This window comes from Pagrus major, chromosome 10 (assembly GCF_040436345.1).
Source record: "Pagrus major chromosome 10, Pma_NU_1.0".
In the NCBI taxonomy this organism is placed as follows: domain Eukaryota; kingdom Metazoa; phylum Chordata; class Actinopteri; order Spariformes; family Sparidae; genus Pagrus; species Pagrus major.
The window spans coordinates 9257675-9277809 of record NC_133224.1 but is presented as its reverse complement, the minus strand read 5'-3'; the positions used below and the strand labels follow the sequence as shown (position 1 = coordinate 9277809).

General features: G+C 41.2%; 1 protein-coding gene across 1 annotated transcript in view; it reads right to left on the bottom strand.

Moving 5' to 3' along the window:
- The window catches only part of stim2b (stromal interaction molecule 2b), a 43649-nt gene extending 27904 nt beyond the window's left edge, over positions 1-15745 (bottom strand). The window contains exon 1 of the mRNA XM_073474458.1: positions 15489-15745. Coding sequence (XP_073330559.1) covers positions 15489-15621 — 133 coding nt within the window. The 5' untranslated portion in view covers positions 15622-15745. The remainder of the gene's footprint in view (positions 1-15488) is intronic.
- Between the last annotated feature and the right edge of the window lie 4390 nt (positions 15746-20135).

The following is a 20135-nucleotide window of genomic DNA, read 5'->3' as shown; positions in this document are numbered from 1 at the left end:
TCTGAACTTTCACTTATCATTCTATCTGATGGACTGGTTGAAAATTACAGAGCGCAATATAAGTGACGTAACTATCAGTGGTAGTTGAAGGATATTTGTTTTTTAAGAAATACACTAAAGACTTTAGAAATACAGTATTTAAAAAAAGATGAAAGATTCGGAATTGATGCAAAACATTTTTTTTTTTAAAAGTCAAAGCAAATAAAGTAAAAGTAAAAATCAAGGTTTTTATTGTGAAACATTATCAGGAGCGTGTTGTGGAAAACTCACTGACTTGCAGTGCGACTACTGAATTACTACACATGGCTACAGCTAGCAACATGCTGGATGAGGAGCTTGTGCCTAAAAAGAACTATTTTGCTATTTCAAGCCCGGCTATAGTCAACAGGGAAAATCAGAAAAATTATTGCAATCTAGATTGTGGATCATGATTGCAATTCAGTAGATTCTGATGGTATTTTTGACCGCCCCTTGCTGTAGCTGCTTGACCCATAGGAGAAGCAGATATCTGGGCTCAGATCTCCAGCAGTGGATGCTCCATATCAGCCCCCCGTATCCCACAGAGTGAGCTCTCCTCCTGGGAGGAGGAGGACACAAATCCCCCCATCTCATTTCAAACCTGATCCTGGATGAGGAGGCAGATTCGGTGTAAGAGTATCCGCACGGTGGGAAGGGAGCAGGCGGGTGTGGGCAGAGGCGACGTGGAATTAAGATAGCAGGATATGATGAGCTTGACATGCGACTCTGGGGAGCCACAGGGGGTGGGGGGGCTGAGGTGGACTCTTCTTACCCGCAAACTGCTCAAGATTTCTCCTTGTCCTCAGCTACTTTCTCCTCACACTCTGTCTGCCTTTCTTGAGTTCATAAACAGAAGACGTATCAAGGACATCATACAGCACCTATTCATACACGCTCTCGAGTGCTGAATGGTATTGCAGGTGGTGGCAGACTCAACGAGCCAGACCAGGATGGAGTAATGCGGAAGCAGGTTAGAGAACATGTCAGCGAACACTTCGCATGGCTAAAACAGATGAGTGGAGGGCTCACAGAGGACTTTCAGCTCTTCATATTTCAGCTTCCTGACGGTGAACACATCTCAGATACTCTCAGACAAAAGCTGCTGGGTTTAATACAGTATTAGTATCTGTGGCGGAAGCCTATTTGGTGCGGTTTAGCCTCGTAAACCAATTAAATACAGCTGAAAAGGTTGACATGATTGCAGGAAATCAACCACATCTGAGCTTTCTGCTCAGATTGAATTTTTTTCTACTTTCAGCTATTTTATTAGCAGGTCTGAATTATTTTCCTGAAATTGCAAAAGATTGTGAAATTCCCCCAAAGCAATGAAGAAAGTACTGTTCAAGGCATGCACCCTCAATGTCTCATTCATAGACACCAAAATTGAGTGACCTTGCATCAGTCTTCAAAAATGTTTATTACTGCTGCTCAGTAAAAAATAAACCATTGAGTGTAGGGGTCGACCGTTAGGCTTTTTGAGGGTCAATACAATGTTGATTATTAGAAATCAAAAAGGACAGATAACCGACGTCAGGTACCTCAAAGTCAAAATAAAATCTCAATGCTAAAACCTTTAAAGAAAGTCCAGTCGTAAATTGAATATGAGATTTGCTGCAGCTTCCTCAAGGTGGGTAAGCTTGTTGTCAAGAAACATCAGCTAGCATTAGCTCACAGGGGAAGCTCAGGATTGGTTGATTGTGACATTTTATAGGCTAAATGATTAATCGATAATGACTTTGTACAGTCTGTACCTACAATAAATCTTTCAATCACTGTCTGCATGTCAATATTAGTTCAGTCAACAGGCAGTACAGGTCAGTTGGACACAGATTAGAGTGACTCTGAGCCTTGAACCTTTAACTTCCAGTCTCATTATTCACTACATGACCTCTCTGCCCTGATGTATCAGCTACAAGTTGAGGCGACCTCCTGCTTGGATGTCATTCAGCAAAGAGCACGCAGTGGTGAACCTTTCTAACCAGAGTGTTACCTCATAGTGTTAGCCGTGTCAGAAGTTCATTAGCTCCACAGGCACTGGGCCAAACTCTTATCAGCTTTCACACATTTATGATGTATGGACTTGTTATATGGATGAAGAGGGAGTTTTCTGCGTTTTCTGATTCCCTCAGGAGCCATGAGTTACTTACTCAGGCGCCACTCACGTGTCTGATGCCATCTTACAATGACTTAAAATATGTGTGTGCGTCTTGTAAAATAAATCCTAATTGCACTGTGTTCAAAACACCAATTAGATCCTCCAAATTGTGTGAAAGTGGGATGGAGGGGGAAGGGTTGAGATGTCAATGTGTACCAGGCTTGTACCCGGGGCCCATATGGCAGTGTCATAAGTCAAGCTGACGGGTCAGTATTAAAGGCAAGTAAATAAAGCTTCTGGAGAGTCTACCATTTCAGCTCATCAGCAGCCATTAATAAGACACAAATGTCATTAGTCGCCTACAAATGCCACCAAGCTAGTGCAGAGACCGGGAGAGAGAAGGTGTTTGTGTGTTACTCTCTCACGTCTTAAGTGCAAATTTAAAAACTGAACTCTTTGACTTATTCAACTGAGTGACACGTGAAACTTCTTCACAAAAAGCCCAAGATGACTTCAGTGAAGTTGGCCAGCAGGAGGGAGAGAATCTGACGTCTCCATCCAAAAATCAAAACGTGTGATTACAAAAAGAAAGCATCATTTATTTGACAGGTTTGAGTTACTGCAATGTTGACAGGTGAGCTTTCTAACTCCCCTGGGTGCCCTGGGACATGGCCAAGGAATGTGTTACTGCAAAATCAATAAACAAACACAAAAGCACAGCACACACAGACAAACAGTATAATTACGCCCTGTGTGAAGCAACACCTATAAAAAACATTTGCATCGCAAACATGATTCAGATTCCTAAAGAGCCACCTACACAGAGACAGAGTCCCATTTACAGTCATCACAAAGTCTTGCAAAACAACACACATACAGTAAGCTACATGCATCCAGGCTCCAGACGTTCAACGTGTTTCAACTAAACCTGATCCACCATGAACTGTTTTATCTTTGTTGCAATATTCTGAATAATAAGTAAAAGGTTATGCAAACAATACAGGTGGAGCTGAATCAGCTTAGGCAAGAGGGAACCAAGAGTGGATTTACAGTGTGTGAATAAAGGTTCTGATTACGTAAAAGGGTACCCTGCGGAGTAAGAGCTGCAAGTTTTTCAGGCAGGTACCTGTTTGTTTGAAATGCAAAGTACATTTACTTCAGTTCTGTCCTCAAGGATATAATATGTAACATTTCTGCATTAAGATGTCAAAAAACAAAACTATACTTTTGCTGTATATTTTTTGAGTTGCGTACTTAGATAATCAAAAATGTTTCGAACAATGTTGGAGTCCAGAGAAAATCCAGGATTTTGTTCAAGGTTTCATTTGGAAAGAGGGGAGTTGGTGAAGGTGACTGAGCAGGATGTAAATAAACCTTTAAAACATTACCTCCGTCTGATTCATGCAGATAGATTTCATCAGCAATTGTGGTTGTTTAATAATGAAGACTACAACTCCCATGATCCCACAAAACTTACGAGAACCCTAGCGGCAGAAATGACATATTGTGCCTTTAAGTATATTTTCTCAAGTATCTGTATCTTACTTAAGTATTAATTTCTTTGGAAACTATTACATCTGACAATCCTATTATATATATTACGTTTGGGTGGGGACACAAAATAACTAGTAGTAGTAGTAACTAGTAACCAGCATGTTTAACCTTCTGTGGCAGAGGCATGACCGTATAAAGAGTCAGTAGCAGGACATCTAGCATGGATAAATACTACAGAGGAAACACAACAGACATTTCTCTGTGCAGCGTTTAGTTTCACTTTCACTTCAGTTTGGTCGTGTCCCCCAGTTTAAAACACACAGTAATGATCTGCCTCATCCTGGTTGTTTACTGTTATTTTTAATCTGTCCATGAAGACAAACAATCACTAGTAGGACCAGCATGCCAGTGGCATAACAACATAGCAGCTTTGTCTTTTGGCAAACTGATCATGGGGTTCCCATCACGTCACACACACGAACCATGTGACTCCCACCAGGCCGCTGCAACCTGCAGCATTTACCTTGTATTGGACTAATATTTGACCAGGAGTATTTTACTCAAGTAATGGAGTCGGAAAAGGTAGAATTTTGTCTCTGGCTGTTGAACCCAGTCACTTCCCCTCAAACAGGGTATCCTTTACCCATCTAAACCACCTCAAAGGGCACCAGTAATCCTCTGCTTAGGCCACAGCTTAAAAGGGGTGGGGAGGGCAACTAGAGCAAAACGAGTGAAGACCCACCGAGTCTGATCTAAAAACTTCCAGAAAAGGAGACGCTCCTTGCGCCCAGGCGTCCCAGGAATGTTTCAATAACAGCCCAGAACACGAGACGTGTGATATATGCGGCTGGCCAGAGGAAGGAGAACAGGAGGAGAGGATGAAAAAAATAAGAAGAGGCCAAGCACTTGTTTAATTAGCTCGCTCTGTCTCCGACATGGTCCTCTGGATATAAGGTTAATGGATTGTATGTCTATAGAAAGTGAGACAGGGAGCAGAGACTGAGGAAGGGATCTCATGCTAGACTTGTTCAAGTTAACAATGAACAATGAAAAGCATCAGGAGAACAGAACATGCATTAGCCATTACGTAGTAAGCAGTGATTACCAGGAAAAATAATTTCTTCTAGCGTGTGGAAAATGCAGCCTGGACAACCCCAACTGGGATTAAGTGTTCCTTGTGTCCGTCATGGCCTCAGGAAAGGAAAACTGAGGGTTAAGACTCTCCCACTGGACTTCTGAGAAGCATCTCTTTTAGGGTAATGGTACCCCATGTTCCCTGACCTTGCCACAAAGTGGATAAACAAATAAAAGAAGGAAACATAGCTACAAAAAACGGAAACCAGATGTGTACAGAAGCAAAATACAGCCGTAATAAATTGAATCCTCCAAGCAGATGGCTACGTAATTGGGAAATTCAATCATGAATAATTTCAGCTTTATTTTCAATTATGTAATTTGAAGTTCCTTCTTTGAACATTTCCAGTGCGGAGTTTCATTTTAGGGAATACAAATGGGTAAACTAACGGTAGAAAACTGGAAAAAAGTGTCAGTATACACAGACAATAATCAAATTTTGACCTATAATTTGACCTAAGAGACGGCAGAAAAAATATGGTTGCTCAAAATTCAAAATCAAAAATTCAGAGTTCTGGGCTAAGATAGACATGTCTGCTTCTTACAGATTAAACGCTTGAGTGTCCTTAGTCCTTATTTTCATTTATCCAATTTGACCGATGTGAGACTTTGATCTGACTTAAAATTTTAGATTAGCCGAGTTAAACAACATTGATTAGCAATACAGCTCCTGTTATTCTATTCTACATTGTTGTTAAAGAAGCCTAATCTCATTCGTGGCATGACAACTTAAAACACCTGCGCCTTCAAAACAAGCAGCAAGAGTAAGGTGCAGTATTTTGTTTCTTTAACTGCTCGTCACCTAAGTTGAAGATTTATTATTACTAGCGTTTACATCTTGTTGGATCCGTTGCTGGGCTGTCACACTCCACAGCTCAGACCTCTGCATGACTTTGAAAAAGATTTAACATATTGATGTGAGGGACAGGAACAGCGAGAACAGCACGATCAAACTTTTACTGCTTCAAGATTTGTCAAAACAAGCCGATCTCTGTGTGCTCAGTGGGCACGTGTTCTTAGCTTTATTTCAAAAAGTGGCACTTAAAGATAGATTTAATGGTTTTGGACATTTCCGTCACTGTGATAGCATGGGAATGTCTCAGTCTGACGATCTGTGGCTGACAGCAGACAGTAGGTTTGGCAGTCTGCCAGCTTCCTGTGTATGTCTTTTACCTTCCTGCTTGACAGGATTCTGATGTTTTTTTAAACTGGGTGCTCCTAAATATGGACGCCAGTTTGGGAGCTAAGAATAAGCGGCACACTTCAGACAATAGCAAAGGAAATTTGTGGAGTGGTATCCAAATAAAGAGGCCAATTAAATCTGAACAAAGTGACGCAATACAGAGCATTAACATCACCAAGATAAAATGTCAACATGCTTCATTTCTTACGAGCAATATGCTTTTCAACTGCCTGCATCTTACAACATAGCAAGCTCTTGTCTCTGATTGAAACAGAGCAGAAACAAATCAGAAGGCCTGAACTTTCATTAGACCTTTGACCTACTTGCTGCTAAAAGAAAGCAAATGAAAGTCATTCTGTTGTTATCAGGTCCTTTGATGTGTAACACAACCTGGCCCCAGTTTGGAACAGATTAAGGAAAGGCCAAGTGGCTCCTGAGGGCCCACCTGTTGGTCCGGACATGCTACCGTTAGCAGCACTATGACGGATTAGCAGTGAACTCACCATGGCCTTACGGTACCCAACCAAGACATGGGGGGGGACAGTTCAGCTGCTTGTTTGCTTGATAGTTAGATATCAAGTTTACATCCATTAGGAGAGCTGGTGTGATCAATAAAAAACATTGTTTAAAAAGGTGCAATATGCAAGAATTTTGTATTTTTGTTTAAAACATTACAAAAAATTGCTAAAATTATCAACAGAATGGGAAGACATAAAAGTTTTGCAAATACTTATTCTTATTTGTCATAAGACATCTATGTATTGTGTTGCGGAGATTTCTATTGAAATTAGCGTGCTAACCAGCTAGTCCTTAGCCACTTTTGTACAGTGATAGTCCCCACCGCTCCAAACTCCCAGTCCAGACAGAGTCAACTAATACGATTGCTAGATGCGCTGCTAACTGAGCTTACTAGCTGACAGCAGCTAAAGTAAGAAGCAGCATTAGCATTCACATGAAGTGGTGTTTCTGGCAACCTGATGACTGTAAATCCAATAGTCTTCTTCTTTTAGCTCTGTTTTTGGTCTCAACCAACTCCTGAGGCCAAATTCTCTTATTCTTTCTGCTAAATGCTCACAAGCTAGTAGCTAACTTTGACTGTGTACTGTTTGGTGCTGGACAAGTAGCATTAATTTTAGAGCGCTTTAGCTGAAAAATCTGGAAACAATGCTAATGAAAGCAGTCAGAGTGAACCAAAACAGCGGAGTAGTCTGGCCGAAAAACCAAAACAAGAAACTGAATGATGCTAAAATGCGGTTGCAGGTTCGTCACAATGAGCAACTCCTTTCACATACCAAAAGTTATTAGTATTGGTAGTTATTGTTATACGGTTAATATGAAAATATTGATCATATGAGCTTTAAGTTAGTTGGAATATATTATCTCACAAGCATCAAGAGAATGCATCCTTATGCTGCTCTTTTAAACTGTTTTCTTCATTTGTCACACTTGCATCCAAGTCTCCCTGTTATGTTTGGTCTCGACTTGCATATTATTTTGTTATGAGAGCAAGAACGTTTGAAGAGAGGGGACAGCATACCAAAGAAATCCACACCACTCTCTGCCCCTCTTGCCCAGGCCACCACATCACGTGCCCTTTGCAAAGGGAAAGTCCCTGAAATCAGAGGGGACTGCTCCTTACGTCCCATATCTAACTTTAAATACCATTCATATATATATATATATATATATATATTCATATATATATGTAGGGAGATAGAGACAGATAGAGAGAGAGAACGAAAGAGACAGAAAGAGAGAGAGAGATCCATTTGGCTGAATTAGAAAGTAGACATAACATCTCTTGGCCTGCCCTGTCACTAAATTGTGAATCTGTTCAGCTCAACATCTACTCTAACTCTTAGTAACTGACTTCCACAGGTCTGGAAAACAAAACCAGATTGCATTAAACCTTTTTAGGTCTCTCTTTAACCTCAGAATGAATAAAATGAAAGATTCTGCTTGCAGCAGCTGAGAAAACAAACGCTTCAGTGAATACATGTGATTAGCCAGGAAATGACATGCAAAGCAACGAAGCCGCAGCGTCAATTTTAGGCCTCTGTGAAGGGCATGGCATTGGCTTCTTCCTGTGTTAAGGTGTCGAGTATTATCACAGCAGGATGCCACTCTCATAACAGGACGAGGCTGTGCCCCCTATCAGCCTTTTATTCTGAAGAAGTGTGCGGGTGAAAATAGTGTATTTCTTTTTTGTTTTAGGGATTCAATAAATCATTCATTGTGTCGTCAGAAATCAATGAAAAATGTCCATGAAAGCACCCATGACATCTTAAAATGAGAAAAGGAGCAGATTCTCACATTTTAGAAGCTTAAAAAACAGAAAATGTGTAGTATTTTTACTTTAAAAATGACTTGGACAATTGTCAAAATAGTGACCACTTAATCTACTAATCATTTTAGCGCTATGTTTCTACCTGACAGCCAAATGCAGAGGAAGTGAGAAAGAAAAAAGGGAACCTAGACTATTTTTCTCTCTGTTAGTATTTTTGTGCTTTTTTAAGATTGCATGTAGTTTTGCCAACTTGTGTATATCCATCATGAAGGGCTCACCCTGCTAAGTGACAGCTTGAGGGATCAACACCTTCAAGTGTGGTCAAGCAGGACAACAATAGCCCCCCATGGACTGGGTGAGAGCAAACAGTTCTGCTACTGTAGGCCACTCGCAGCAGGAAACACTGTACAGCCGAGGACCATGACCTACATCTCTTACTGAGGCGCTTTCTGCATGAGTGAATCAGCTTACTGGCTGCTAGTGTTGCCTGCTTATGAATGAATTATCCACAACTTGTGCATTAGAGATTCAAGAATGTAAAACAAGGATGTGTTTCAGCGTGACCTTTAAGTTATGCAACAGTGATGCAGTGTTCAAGGAAAAACGATGTGACTGTCGTTAGTTGATATGTCTGAGGAGGTATTAAAAGAAATAGTTGCATCTTGACGAGGGGAAGAAAAGAACAATAGCTCCTTAAAGCTCCTTAACAATGCCTACATGTTACTGATTCAGGTCATTGATTGTCTCAGCGGCTTCAAATTCAATCTCTGCTCTCCGCCAGGCTGGTGACCGTGGGCACAGTGGGGTAAACCATTAAATAAAGTCCCATTATCTCCCTGGTGAGCCCAGCTGAATGTCAGGCAGGTCTCGGTAATATTAAGAAACACTCTGAACACGCTGCTTCAATGTCAGCACTGGGTCAGCAGCAGCCACAACAGGGAGCATGATGGAAAATGGAAATGGAAAACATCACCAGTGGCTTTATAAATACACTGGAGGGGAGTGTGTACTGATTGGTGACCGGCTTCATTAGGTCGGACCCTAAAGCCTCTGATTGAGATGGGCAACAGCTGTCCACTTTCCGAGTCAACTGAGAGGCATCAGTGCGGCGATGCGACGCCAGACTTTCTTTTGAGATTATTAATGGTCTATAACTGGACCCAGGCTCTCTTTTGAAAGACGGATTTTTTGGTCACTTGGGTGCCGCAGAGACAAGCTAACACAACACAGGCAGATGTTTAGCAGACAGTTGACACTTTCATCCATCAAGCAGATACAAAGCATCATTATCAGTCATTTGGAGTCGTGTTTCTGACTGTGCCTTCAATATGTTGGTTCATCAACCTCATTTCAAACCACGGGGAGCAGCTGTTTTAAGCAAAAAAAAACAAAAAAAAAAACCTAAAAACCTCTGATAAACCCACTGTACAGTACCTGCCCAATACCAAACAGCAGACAGGCAAAGTTAGCGACTAGCTGGTGAACCTTTAGCAGCTTAAAAGCCAGATATATCCTTTTCTTGTAGCTCTGTTTTGGTCTCCACCACCTCCTGAGGGAAATATCTGGCATTTTAGCAGCTTAACATTCACCAGCTAGCTGCTAACTTTGCCTGTCCGCAGTCTGGTGTTAGGCAGGTAGTGTAAAGTGGGTTCATCAGAGGTTTTTCTTCTTTTCTTTTTTGCTAAAAAACAGCTGCCCACTGTGGTTTGAAATAAGGTTGATGACACAAAAATATTAACGGTGCAGTCCATGAAAGAAAAATGACGTTAAAGGTGCTAAAAGTATGGATCATCAAAACCAACTTTCTTACAAATTGAACCTTTAAACAGGAAACAGACAGCTTTTCAAACCCCCTGTCCAAGTGTTTGGCGGTATTGCTCCTTAAAAAAAAACAAAAAAAAAACGTTTTTCCGTTGTCCTTTGGGACACACTGCATTTGTTTCCAGCATTTTTGTGGAGAAATGATTAAAGCCTCTAAGGCAAAAACTTGTCAGTTTAAGTCATGAAATGTGCTAATATTTTAAAAGCATGTACTGTAGCTCACTTCACATATATGTTACAGGAATGGCTGCAGAGTTTTAATAAAGTTTAACTTCTAACTCACAAAGTCATTTTTTGTTGTTGACACATGAAGAACCCTTAAGAGCAATCTGCTCTAGAGAGGAAATGACTTTGCCTGCTGATCTGTACACCACAGAACCAGGACATTATGACTCGCTCCACGTTCACTCTGACACGCTGTCACTTTTAGCCCCCTGAGCGAACCCAAAACTGGCTCTGAGGTTCCAGCACCACAGTGAGCAAGAAAGCCTGGCTTCCCTCAAGCGTGTGTGTATTGGTTTGATAGAAGAGCAGCGACGGAAGTATCACAAAATGCAAATTCCTGTGCTCCCTGCAGCACTTAAGCAGGCACTGGTGAGATAGGTAAATGTTGAAACCTTCTTTCCAAATAAATCTCTTCATCAATGCAGTCGCTCTGATCAGAGATAGCCATTGTCAACTCTGATTTAGCTACATAAACAAAGACATATTCAGTGAAGTGAGAGTTATAGGAGTCATGAGGAATACAGTACATGACAAGAAGTATGTGAGAAAGATCTACTCATGTTTTCTTTACGACATTCGAGTCGGTGTAATTCAGACCACAGCAGCCAGTTTCAGCATCTGTAAGTTATGTAAAGCTTATGCTAAATGGGGGCCTTGTATCTGAGACAACTATCATCCAGCAGAGTACTGGATGTTCCTTGCCGCCAGAGGGAAGGGCTTTGTTTGTTGAAACGCCAAACAAGCTAAAAACACACCGCCATTAAAACAGGGGAAGACCACGTTCACATCCCCCTGAACAAATGTCTTATCTTTTTCGCTGATTGCCTTAAATTTCTATCCCCATTTTCTTTCTCAAGGCGTATAGAGATGATTTATGATTCCTATTGTTTACATCTGCTCTGAATTTGGCCCATGTTTTTTTTTAAAAAACACTCAATCTGATGCATACTGCGGTGCATGCAAGCAGATTCAGAATAAACCAGGAACCTTCTGCAGCGTAAAAGGCCCACAATGAGGAACAAAGACCTGAAAGATGTCAAACTGACTGCAAAATGGGTGTAACACCAACACAAAAACAACTCTACACTGTGACATTCAATTCAAATCATGTGCAACTGGTTATCTGCAGCACCGACATCAATTACTACTCCAGCGCCTGACATCTTTGTCTTTCTTCCGAGATAAAGGAAGTTCCTGAAAGAGAAAAAAAATGTCTATTTTTAAATTATAAACCTCTTCTAGACCTCGATAAAGATAATGATGACAGCTAGTTGTGATGTTAGTTTTATCTGTCAGAAAAAAAGAACAATAATCTACACATGGATGAATCTTTAGCATTGTTTGCATTCAAACTTAACATAACAGGGAACTCTGGCATGACTAACTTCCTACCAAAGCTGACAACTGCTCATATAAAACAAATGTACACTTATATAATCATCCTCCATCACCTTCCAGCTTCCCTTACAGTCTGGCCAGGCCTTTTGAAGATCCTAAATCACAGGGGAGCTGCCTGACCCACCAAATGTTAAACCCAACCCCCTCCAGGTGTCACCCTCTGACCACTCACAGCATGCTAAATGGCAGCTTTGAACCCTCAACTGCTTCAGTAACAACAAGCTTCATCTCTAACCTCATTTACCATGACAAGAAATCCATGACTAATGCATGTATGTGGCAGTTACAGGCACAAACTTAAGTATGTACACATGTGAGTCCGCGTGTGTGTGCAAATATACCTACGTGTCATTCACAAAGACAAACAAAGACTAAGAAATGTTACACAATTTCTGATGGTGCAAAAATCTTGGAGTTAGTTGTACTAGTCACAAATAATGTCAGTTAAAGTCTAAAAATAACGTGACATTTGCTGTATATTTTGTTGAGTTGTGTGTCTTATCATATCATTATCCAAAATGTTTTCAAGAATGTTCAAGTCCAGAAAAATCCGTAATTTTTTTCAGGCTAACGGCGCCTGTTGCTATAATTTCTGTGGAAACATCAGATGACACATCGGAGAGTGAGGAAAGAAGTCGGCGAACATGACAAAACATGACATGAATACAAATGTAATAGATTACCTCGTCCGTTAACATTTAAGTCACCTCAGATAGATTTTCATTGGCAGTGATGGATGTTTAAAGGTGCAATATGTAAGAATTGACCACCTGTCAAATTCAAAACCAACTTGGTTAGGAGTTCAGAAACTGGGAGGGGGTTCGGGTTTTTTGGACGGAGATGGATCAGAGCTAGCAGGTTAGCATGCTAACTTCTCTAGGTATCTTTGCAACACTGTCATAATGTCAAAACTGTTATTTCTTCAGATTCTTTGATCATTTTTTAATTGATTTCAACTATAATTCTTACATATTGCACCTTTAACAATGAATACAACAACTCCCATGATGCCATGCTACTTCACAATGTGACCCAACTTCATCTGTTGTTTTCATTGTTTTGATTGAGACAAATTACATACCGTGCGTTTGAAGCCAAACTATCTAACTTTCGATGACTAGCTGCCACTGTGGCAAATTGATAATGCTACATGCTTAACTACAGTTAGCATCTGGTTAAATTGCTAAGCTACAGAAACAGTAGCAGGAGTGGAAATTCAAACACGTTTGTTGACTAACCTCAAGTTAGCTAACGCTAGCCAATGTCAGCTAATGGTCACACAAGGCCAGCTAAGGCTGCAGCCACAAAACCCCTTGGGTGCAATGGTGCTTTTTATTGGCTATGAATTCAACTTTTCAACAATGAGTTATTCGTCCTTCAAAACTGTTTTAAAGGAGCTTTGTGATACATACATCACATCTTAGAAACCAAAGATTGAGGGCATTTAAGTAGCAACACAAACACAATTCAAGTTTCGCTGAGGCAGCTGTTAATCTAGAAAGGAAACTCTGCATATACAGGAGCTACATGAACACACACACAACCACACACACAGACTTGTGTTTTCCTCTGCTGACGCCAAGACCAGTGAAAAGGCAGCTGACCTTTCCAGGGAGCCGGCTTGGGAAATGGGTAACGCTGCGGTCATGTTTACTGACACTGTATTAAGTCACCACTATCTGCACCACACTTCATTGTTCGCAGGGAGACGGCGCTGACATCGTCTCTTGGCCCAGTTTTACACTGTCGATGTGTTGTTGTGGAAAGTGTGCTTTTGCCTTATTAATCAATATATTGTAAATCCCTGGTTTATTTTCAGGAGCTGCTTAGCACTTGTAAATGGACCGTCATGAATGCTTAACAGCTGTCTGGGACGAGGTTTATTACTTTCTCCAGCAGCCTTAAAAGACATGGCAGGCATATACAAGAATACATAAATGAGTCTATAGGCCTCCGTTTACAAGGCTTTGTTTGTCTTAACTGAGTCATGTCATTATTAGCCGTACAACAAAGAACTTTTTTTGGTACATGTGCAAACAGACGTGTGCACAAAGCCAAAAAACAAACTCTTGAAATTAACATTTTTAAATTTGCTTTCATAGGATTACACTTATGAATGGTCACATTTGCATTTGTGACCTCGTGTTTAAGCCGTCCTTGATAATCTGCCTGTCAGGGTGAAGGTTATCTGCTGTAGGTCAATGTTTCATTGACACACTTGTACATGCACAAACTAGGATGTAGTTTGAGCCTAAAGGTTCATTCTTTCTCTTAGAAATTGTAGTGTGACACAGAAATTCTTAGAAATGGAAATTTTCTGCAGCTTTCAGCCACATTTGGTGGCCTTCAACAGTGGATAGAGCTTATTTTCTTCCGTACCATTTCCAGCAAACCTCACCTCTGATGAAGGCCATGAGATGCAGCTGAAAGCTCCAATAAGATTTCTTTTTTTTTTTAATGAGTCGTCTTTTGAAATATATTCAAATTCATGCCGGGAATTGATCGAGAAGATCAATACCACTCTCATATCTGTACTGTCTGGAGCTGCAGTTAGCTTTTAGCTTAGCATAAAGACCGGAAACAGACAATGTACCATCACCTCTAAAGCTCTCTAAATATCACATTATATCTTGTTTGTTTGATGGATCCAAAAGCCTAAGTGTTAAAACACCAGTTCAACGTACTACAGGACGTTTTGTGTCGGACTATTTCTTGGCTAGGAACAGTTGCCTCCTGGACTTTCTTCTGGTTGCCTGGAAACTGGTCTTAGCCAAGAAAGCAAGTACGTGTATTGTATTTCCCAAAAAAGTCAAACTATTCCTTTACATCCCAGCTTGTGTGTGGAGCTCGGCAGAGTTTTAACACAGTGTCCAGTGCAGGAAGAGAAGCAAAAGGGCTTAATACACAAACGTAAACACATTTCCACAGGATTGTCAGAATAGATAAGCAAGAACGTCTTTTTAAAAAAAAAAAAAAATTAATATGAACGTCCGCTCAAGTTACATATCCATCAGTTATCCTAAGTATTGTTTGAACTTTGGCTATGATCGCTTTCAATTACACCCAGGTCGTCTCTGAGTTCATAAAAGCATTTCTTTTCAACTACATCGTGCACCTTTAAGCCAAATCTTTTTTAAACCAAAACCAGTGACACGGGCTGCAAATTAGCCTCAACTAGATGCAAAACTTCTCCGTTAAATAACCAAACGTGTGAAATGTATTTTTCCCCCTCGATGCGCCTTAATTCACCTCAGCTAAGACCCCTGGCATGTACAACAGCCTGTTAAATGAGCAACTAATCAATACTGGCTGGTTAAAACAGATGCAAATAGATGGAAATCCTCCTCTCGTTAGGTTATGTCAATAGCACAATTTCAGAGGGGGTTCACCTGTGGCCTCCTGTCAGCACATGTAAACACAGGGCATCTAGGTGAGCTTCCTTTGTTGGCATACTATAATGCATGGATTCATCTCATGTTTACCCTCCACAACATGAAGGGCACCATTACGGTAAATACTCATGCCCTCTTGTGAGGACGCAGTCTGCATTCCTGTCATGTCATGCATTCCTCGCCAATGTACAGAAGAGGAGGAGGAGGAGGGAGGAAAAAAGGTGAATGTCGACATAAAATGCATCACTTTCCTTGTGAGCCCCCCCTCCCTCCTCCTGCGCAGGGCTTTCCTCGGCTTTCCCCCGAGAAAGCCACAGGGAACAAGAGGAAGATGGGGAGAGGAGAGGAGATGAGGAGAGGAGATGAGAGGAGAGGAGAGGGGGGTACATGCGTAAATAAATTGGAGACACTTGTATCCGACATGGACTGCCGCTGGCTTACCTGTGGTGGCTACGTTTGCAGCATCAGATGGCTGGCTGGGTGAATCATTCGAGTAAGTGCACTCCAAGCCCAGTACCGCATAGATGACGAGTCCACGTAGCAATACATTCAATACCTTGTGGATGTTACTCATGGTGGTAAAACTGAGGTGAAAATCTAGTCTGTGGTATCCGTGGGATGAGGAGGAGGAGGAGGAGGAGGTGGAGGAGGAGGAGGAGGAGAGGGGGGGGATCCCGACAGAAAATAATGATAGTCAAAAAAATAAATAAATAATCAAGTCTTTTTTTTAAAAAAAAACTGGAGTAAGAAATGTGTGGTGTCACCTGTAAAATGCACCAACTTTAAAAAAAATAAATAAATAAAATGTAAAAAAAAAAAAAAAAATCCCGCAGTCCGACTCAGTTTGCAAAACCTACCGGCTAGCGGCTAAAACACGAGCAGTCATCGCTGTCGCCAAACCTCACAGGAGCGTGAAAAATACCCACGAGATAATAGTTCATGGTGGGTCACCGACGAGCCTGAAACTACTTCTGAAAGAGGACCCCGTTCAAATAAAACAACTCTAATAGCCTCTAATGGCTTTACTGGCTGCTTCAGAGGGGTGACCGCCGCGCGCCACACGCCAAACCCCCATATCCAATTTTACCAATTTAACAAAAAAAACAAGCTAACGCAAGAAAACCAAGTAAGCTAGGAGCGCGAGGCACATGCGAGCCCTAAATATGAAGGAATTCCCTTTCTCCAAAAAAAAAATAACAATAAAAATAACAGCAGCTGCTCTACTGTAAGGTATCCGTGAGCTACAAGTACATATCAAGGTGCTGTGTTTGAAAAAAAAAAATCCTCACGCAGGCCTGCGAGTTGGAAGAAAACAGTCTGTGTACTTCCACGTACAGTACACAAACACCGGGGACAGCTTCAGCATATTGAACTCGCAGCGTCTCGTGGGTCCGCCTCTTCACGCGAAAGTAGCAAATCCCATCGCATCAAAAAACACAGCGGCGTCTTCCTCCGTTTCCCCTAATCCGTCTCCGACCTACATCGACCGCACACGACATCCGCCTACTTTCCAAATGAAGTTTTTAAGTCAGCTTCTTCGGGGCTCGCCGTGATACTGTATCCTCCTGTCATATTAGCTGCTCGCCGGCTGATGCGGACAGACTGAGGGAGGGAGGAGGGGAGGGGAGGGAGCCAAGCGGGGCGGAAGTCAGCATGCAAAATGGTTTTGACATCAGGAGGAGAGAGGTAGATGTGCGGGGTTTAATTAGGCCCCCGCAGACTGAAGGCGTGCGTGCAGCGCAGCACCACCGGCATTTGTTTTTTTTACAGAAATTCAGCGGGGCTTCGTTTCCACGCCACGCCGGGTTTCACGCCGCGGTGTCCGCCCGGTTCAGATGAGACATGACCCCCGCGTCCAAAGCAGAGGAAGCCCCCTCATGAACTTTGCGGGTTTTACTTTGTTTCCACGCAGATGATACCCGCTTCATTGTTCTTACACACTCACGAGCCATGCAAGTTTTCATCCCGGCAGAGCGCTCCCATTGGCTGGAGTGTCCCAACATGGCAGAGCCTGATTGGCTGATTTCCTGACTGTTTTCAAGACGCAGACGGCGGGAATTAAAGGGATGTTAAAGGATAATCCCGGTGTTTTTGTAGCATTTAGCCATTTCTTTTACTTTGAAGCCCCTGCCATTTATTTTATTTATTTTATAAGTGGAAGTACCCCTACCTGATCCCATACCACTACTACTACCACCTATAATATTCGAAATGTCCCCACAATGCTACTACTGATAATAATAATAATAATAATAATAATAATAAAACAGCACTCGCATCCATCCATCTATTACTCTAGTGTCTGTTATCTGAGACAGCAGCTAAATAATTAATTAAGATAAGGTTTATTATTTTTACATAATAGTGTGTAATTTGGGTGTATTTTAAAGAATGATTAATAAAAAGAATGACTTGTGTAAATGTAAAGAATCTACCAACATGTAGCATGCAGTAAAAAGGATTAGAAACAGCAGTTTGTCAAATAAATGTTTTTTAAAAATCTTAAAGGTGCTATATGTAAGAATATAAGTTCAAACGAGGGCTACTCAACTACTCAATTCCTCGTGAAAAGGCATAAACAGCTTCACATCTTGACTGGATTATTCACACGGTATTATCATGTGTGTATTGTTAACAAGATATCAATATATTTTTTCACGGTTAGTTCTACCGTGAAAAACCTAGTTCTACTTAGTTAAAGTGACTGTAACAATATTTCCACACCCCTAGTTCAAAACATTTATTAAATTAACTTAAAATAATCAAGAAAATCAAGAAATAACAGTTTTGACATGGCTTGGCATTATATTTAACTTGCATGTGTCAACCCATATCCCTGATAATCAACAATTTCCTATAAAATTCACTTGACTTACTAACATTCATACCATACAGGTGCCTTTACTCGATGAATAGGGCCACTAGCTGCACAGCTAACTGAGCTAACGGCAGCTACAGTTATCAGCAGTTAGCTGTCAGGTGTGACACTGCCCCCTATTTGTTTGGAGTATGAATTTGACAGGGGGGCAATTCTGCCAATTCAAAAACCTTTAACTAATTTTTTTTCTAAGTCTTTTTTTTGTTTGTCAAACTACTATTACCAAAGTCACAAATGGACTTCCATACTTATCCATGACCATGTTTTTCTGTAAAGCCAGGGTTTCCCATAGAGGATGCCTGGGGACTGTCGGAGCCATCCCATGCAAATTTGGTAGATGTTCATTTAAATATTATGAAATTTGCTTCCTGGTATTAAAACAACACTTGATGTCTCTTGTCAATGCCCCGACAAATACAAAGCAGACCACTGGATGGTGAAGATTTTGTTAATGGAACGTTAATTTAGATCAGTCGAAATAAAAATAGAGTAGTGAACATCTTTTTTCGTGCCTTCAGAGACTTGTTTATACAGCAGCATTCATTAAAGCAGCACATCTGTTCCATCTGTTCCATGAGACAGACCAGGATTAAAAAGACAGACTACATTGCTTACAGTAAAGTGAGGACGTACAGACTCCAGTGTCAGGTGACATTACTTATGCTTTATTTCATGCTCAAGTGTTCTGGTCTGGGATCCCTCACTGACATAACCTGCCCAACTTTCTTACTGTTTTGCGAATACACTTTTTTCTTTGCTTCTACTAACAGTTGGTATTCGGCGGTGTGAGGAAGCTTTTCTTTTTCCTCTTTGGCCTCCGTTTCATGTGGTTGCATACTGAACTTCTTCTATTTTTACCGTCACTAATCTTGTGATCTTAAATTAAATTTAGGTTTCACTGGAGATGAAGCATTTTCACCGTGTTGCATGATTTGAATTCTTAGGACTTACTCTTAATCTTTTCCTGATACCTTTAAAGCAGGCCTGTTCAAAGTGTGGTCCGTGGGCCAAATTTGGTCCACCGTAAGGTTTTATTTGGCCCGACAGATGTTTCTTATGAAAACGTTTTTAAATATTTATATTTTAAATGACTGTTTGTCATTTTTTTGTGAGGTAGAAGTGCTTAAATATTTGGGATCCCTCATTTTAAATATTTATTTATGATCTAAGCATGGTGGATGGAGAGACCCATGTGATCACGGGATCCAAGTGCCATTTTGCATCGATACAATAAAAAATATTTTTTGCTTTTGGCCCACCATTAAGTTTCAGTTTTAGCCCTCCAAGGGAAAACGTTTGGCCACCCCTTCTTTAAAGGATAAGTTCACCCAAAAATAAAAATTCAGTCAATACTCATGCCCATGGAAAGTCAGGAGAAGTTTCGTAGTCCACAAAACATTTCTGGAGCTAACGCTTTTAGCATAGCAGCTATAGTAAAGATTTCAGCTTTAAAAAAAGTATAAATGACATCTTATCAAATCAATTTGGGATCTTGGGGCTTCCTCAAGACTCAATGAGATATGTGAAGCCATTTTGTTTTATTGTTTGTAGTTTTTTCACATTTTAAAACAAGTCCCCAGCTGCTTCTGTATTTAAAGGAGAATACTGCAATGCTGTTTTGCTGTGATGCTCCATCAGTATGGGGGTGAGTAGATAATGACCGAATCTTCGTGTTTGCGGTGAATTTATCTTTCAAATAACTGTCTCTTTGTACTTTTAAATTTGATATGGTTACAAATTTCACCTCAAAATAGTTGTGTCATCAGTAACAAGAACATGTAGCAAGAACAAGCTACGTACTGCTGTCCAAACACTCGTTAAGTTCACTGCACTCGACACTGCCTCAGAGTGTTGACGGACAGAAGGCACATCTCCCCGCAACGCAACACACCAGCCACCAGGAGGGACCTCTGTGTGAGTGAACCACGCAGCAGGTAATAGTTGTCTCAGGAGGAACAGACTTCTGGGAGGTGGGGGCGGACATGATAAAAGCCGTGGGAGTCCTAGTAAACAGGTGGCAGATGCAGCATGAGAGACGAAAGAGAAGAACAGCATAATTCGATACAAGCCCGCGGAGGGGGCACCAAGGAGGACGGCAGCCAACAACGAGGGAGGAATAGAGCAGATGCTACATGTAGGCGGAGGGCAGCGGAGGGTGGAGTAGGGGGACAGCAGACAGTCAAGTCCCTCAGTGCTGCTACCTGTCATTT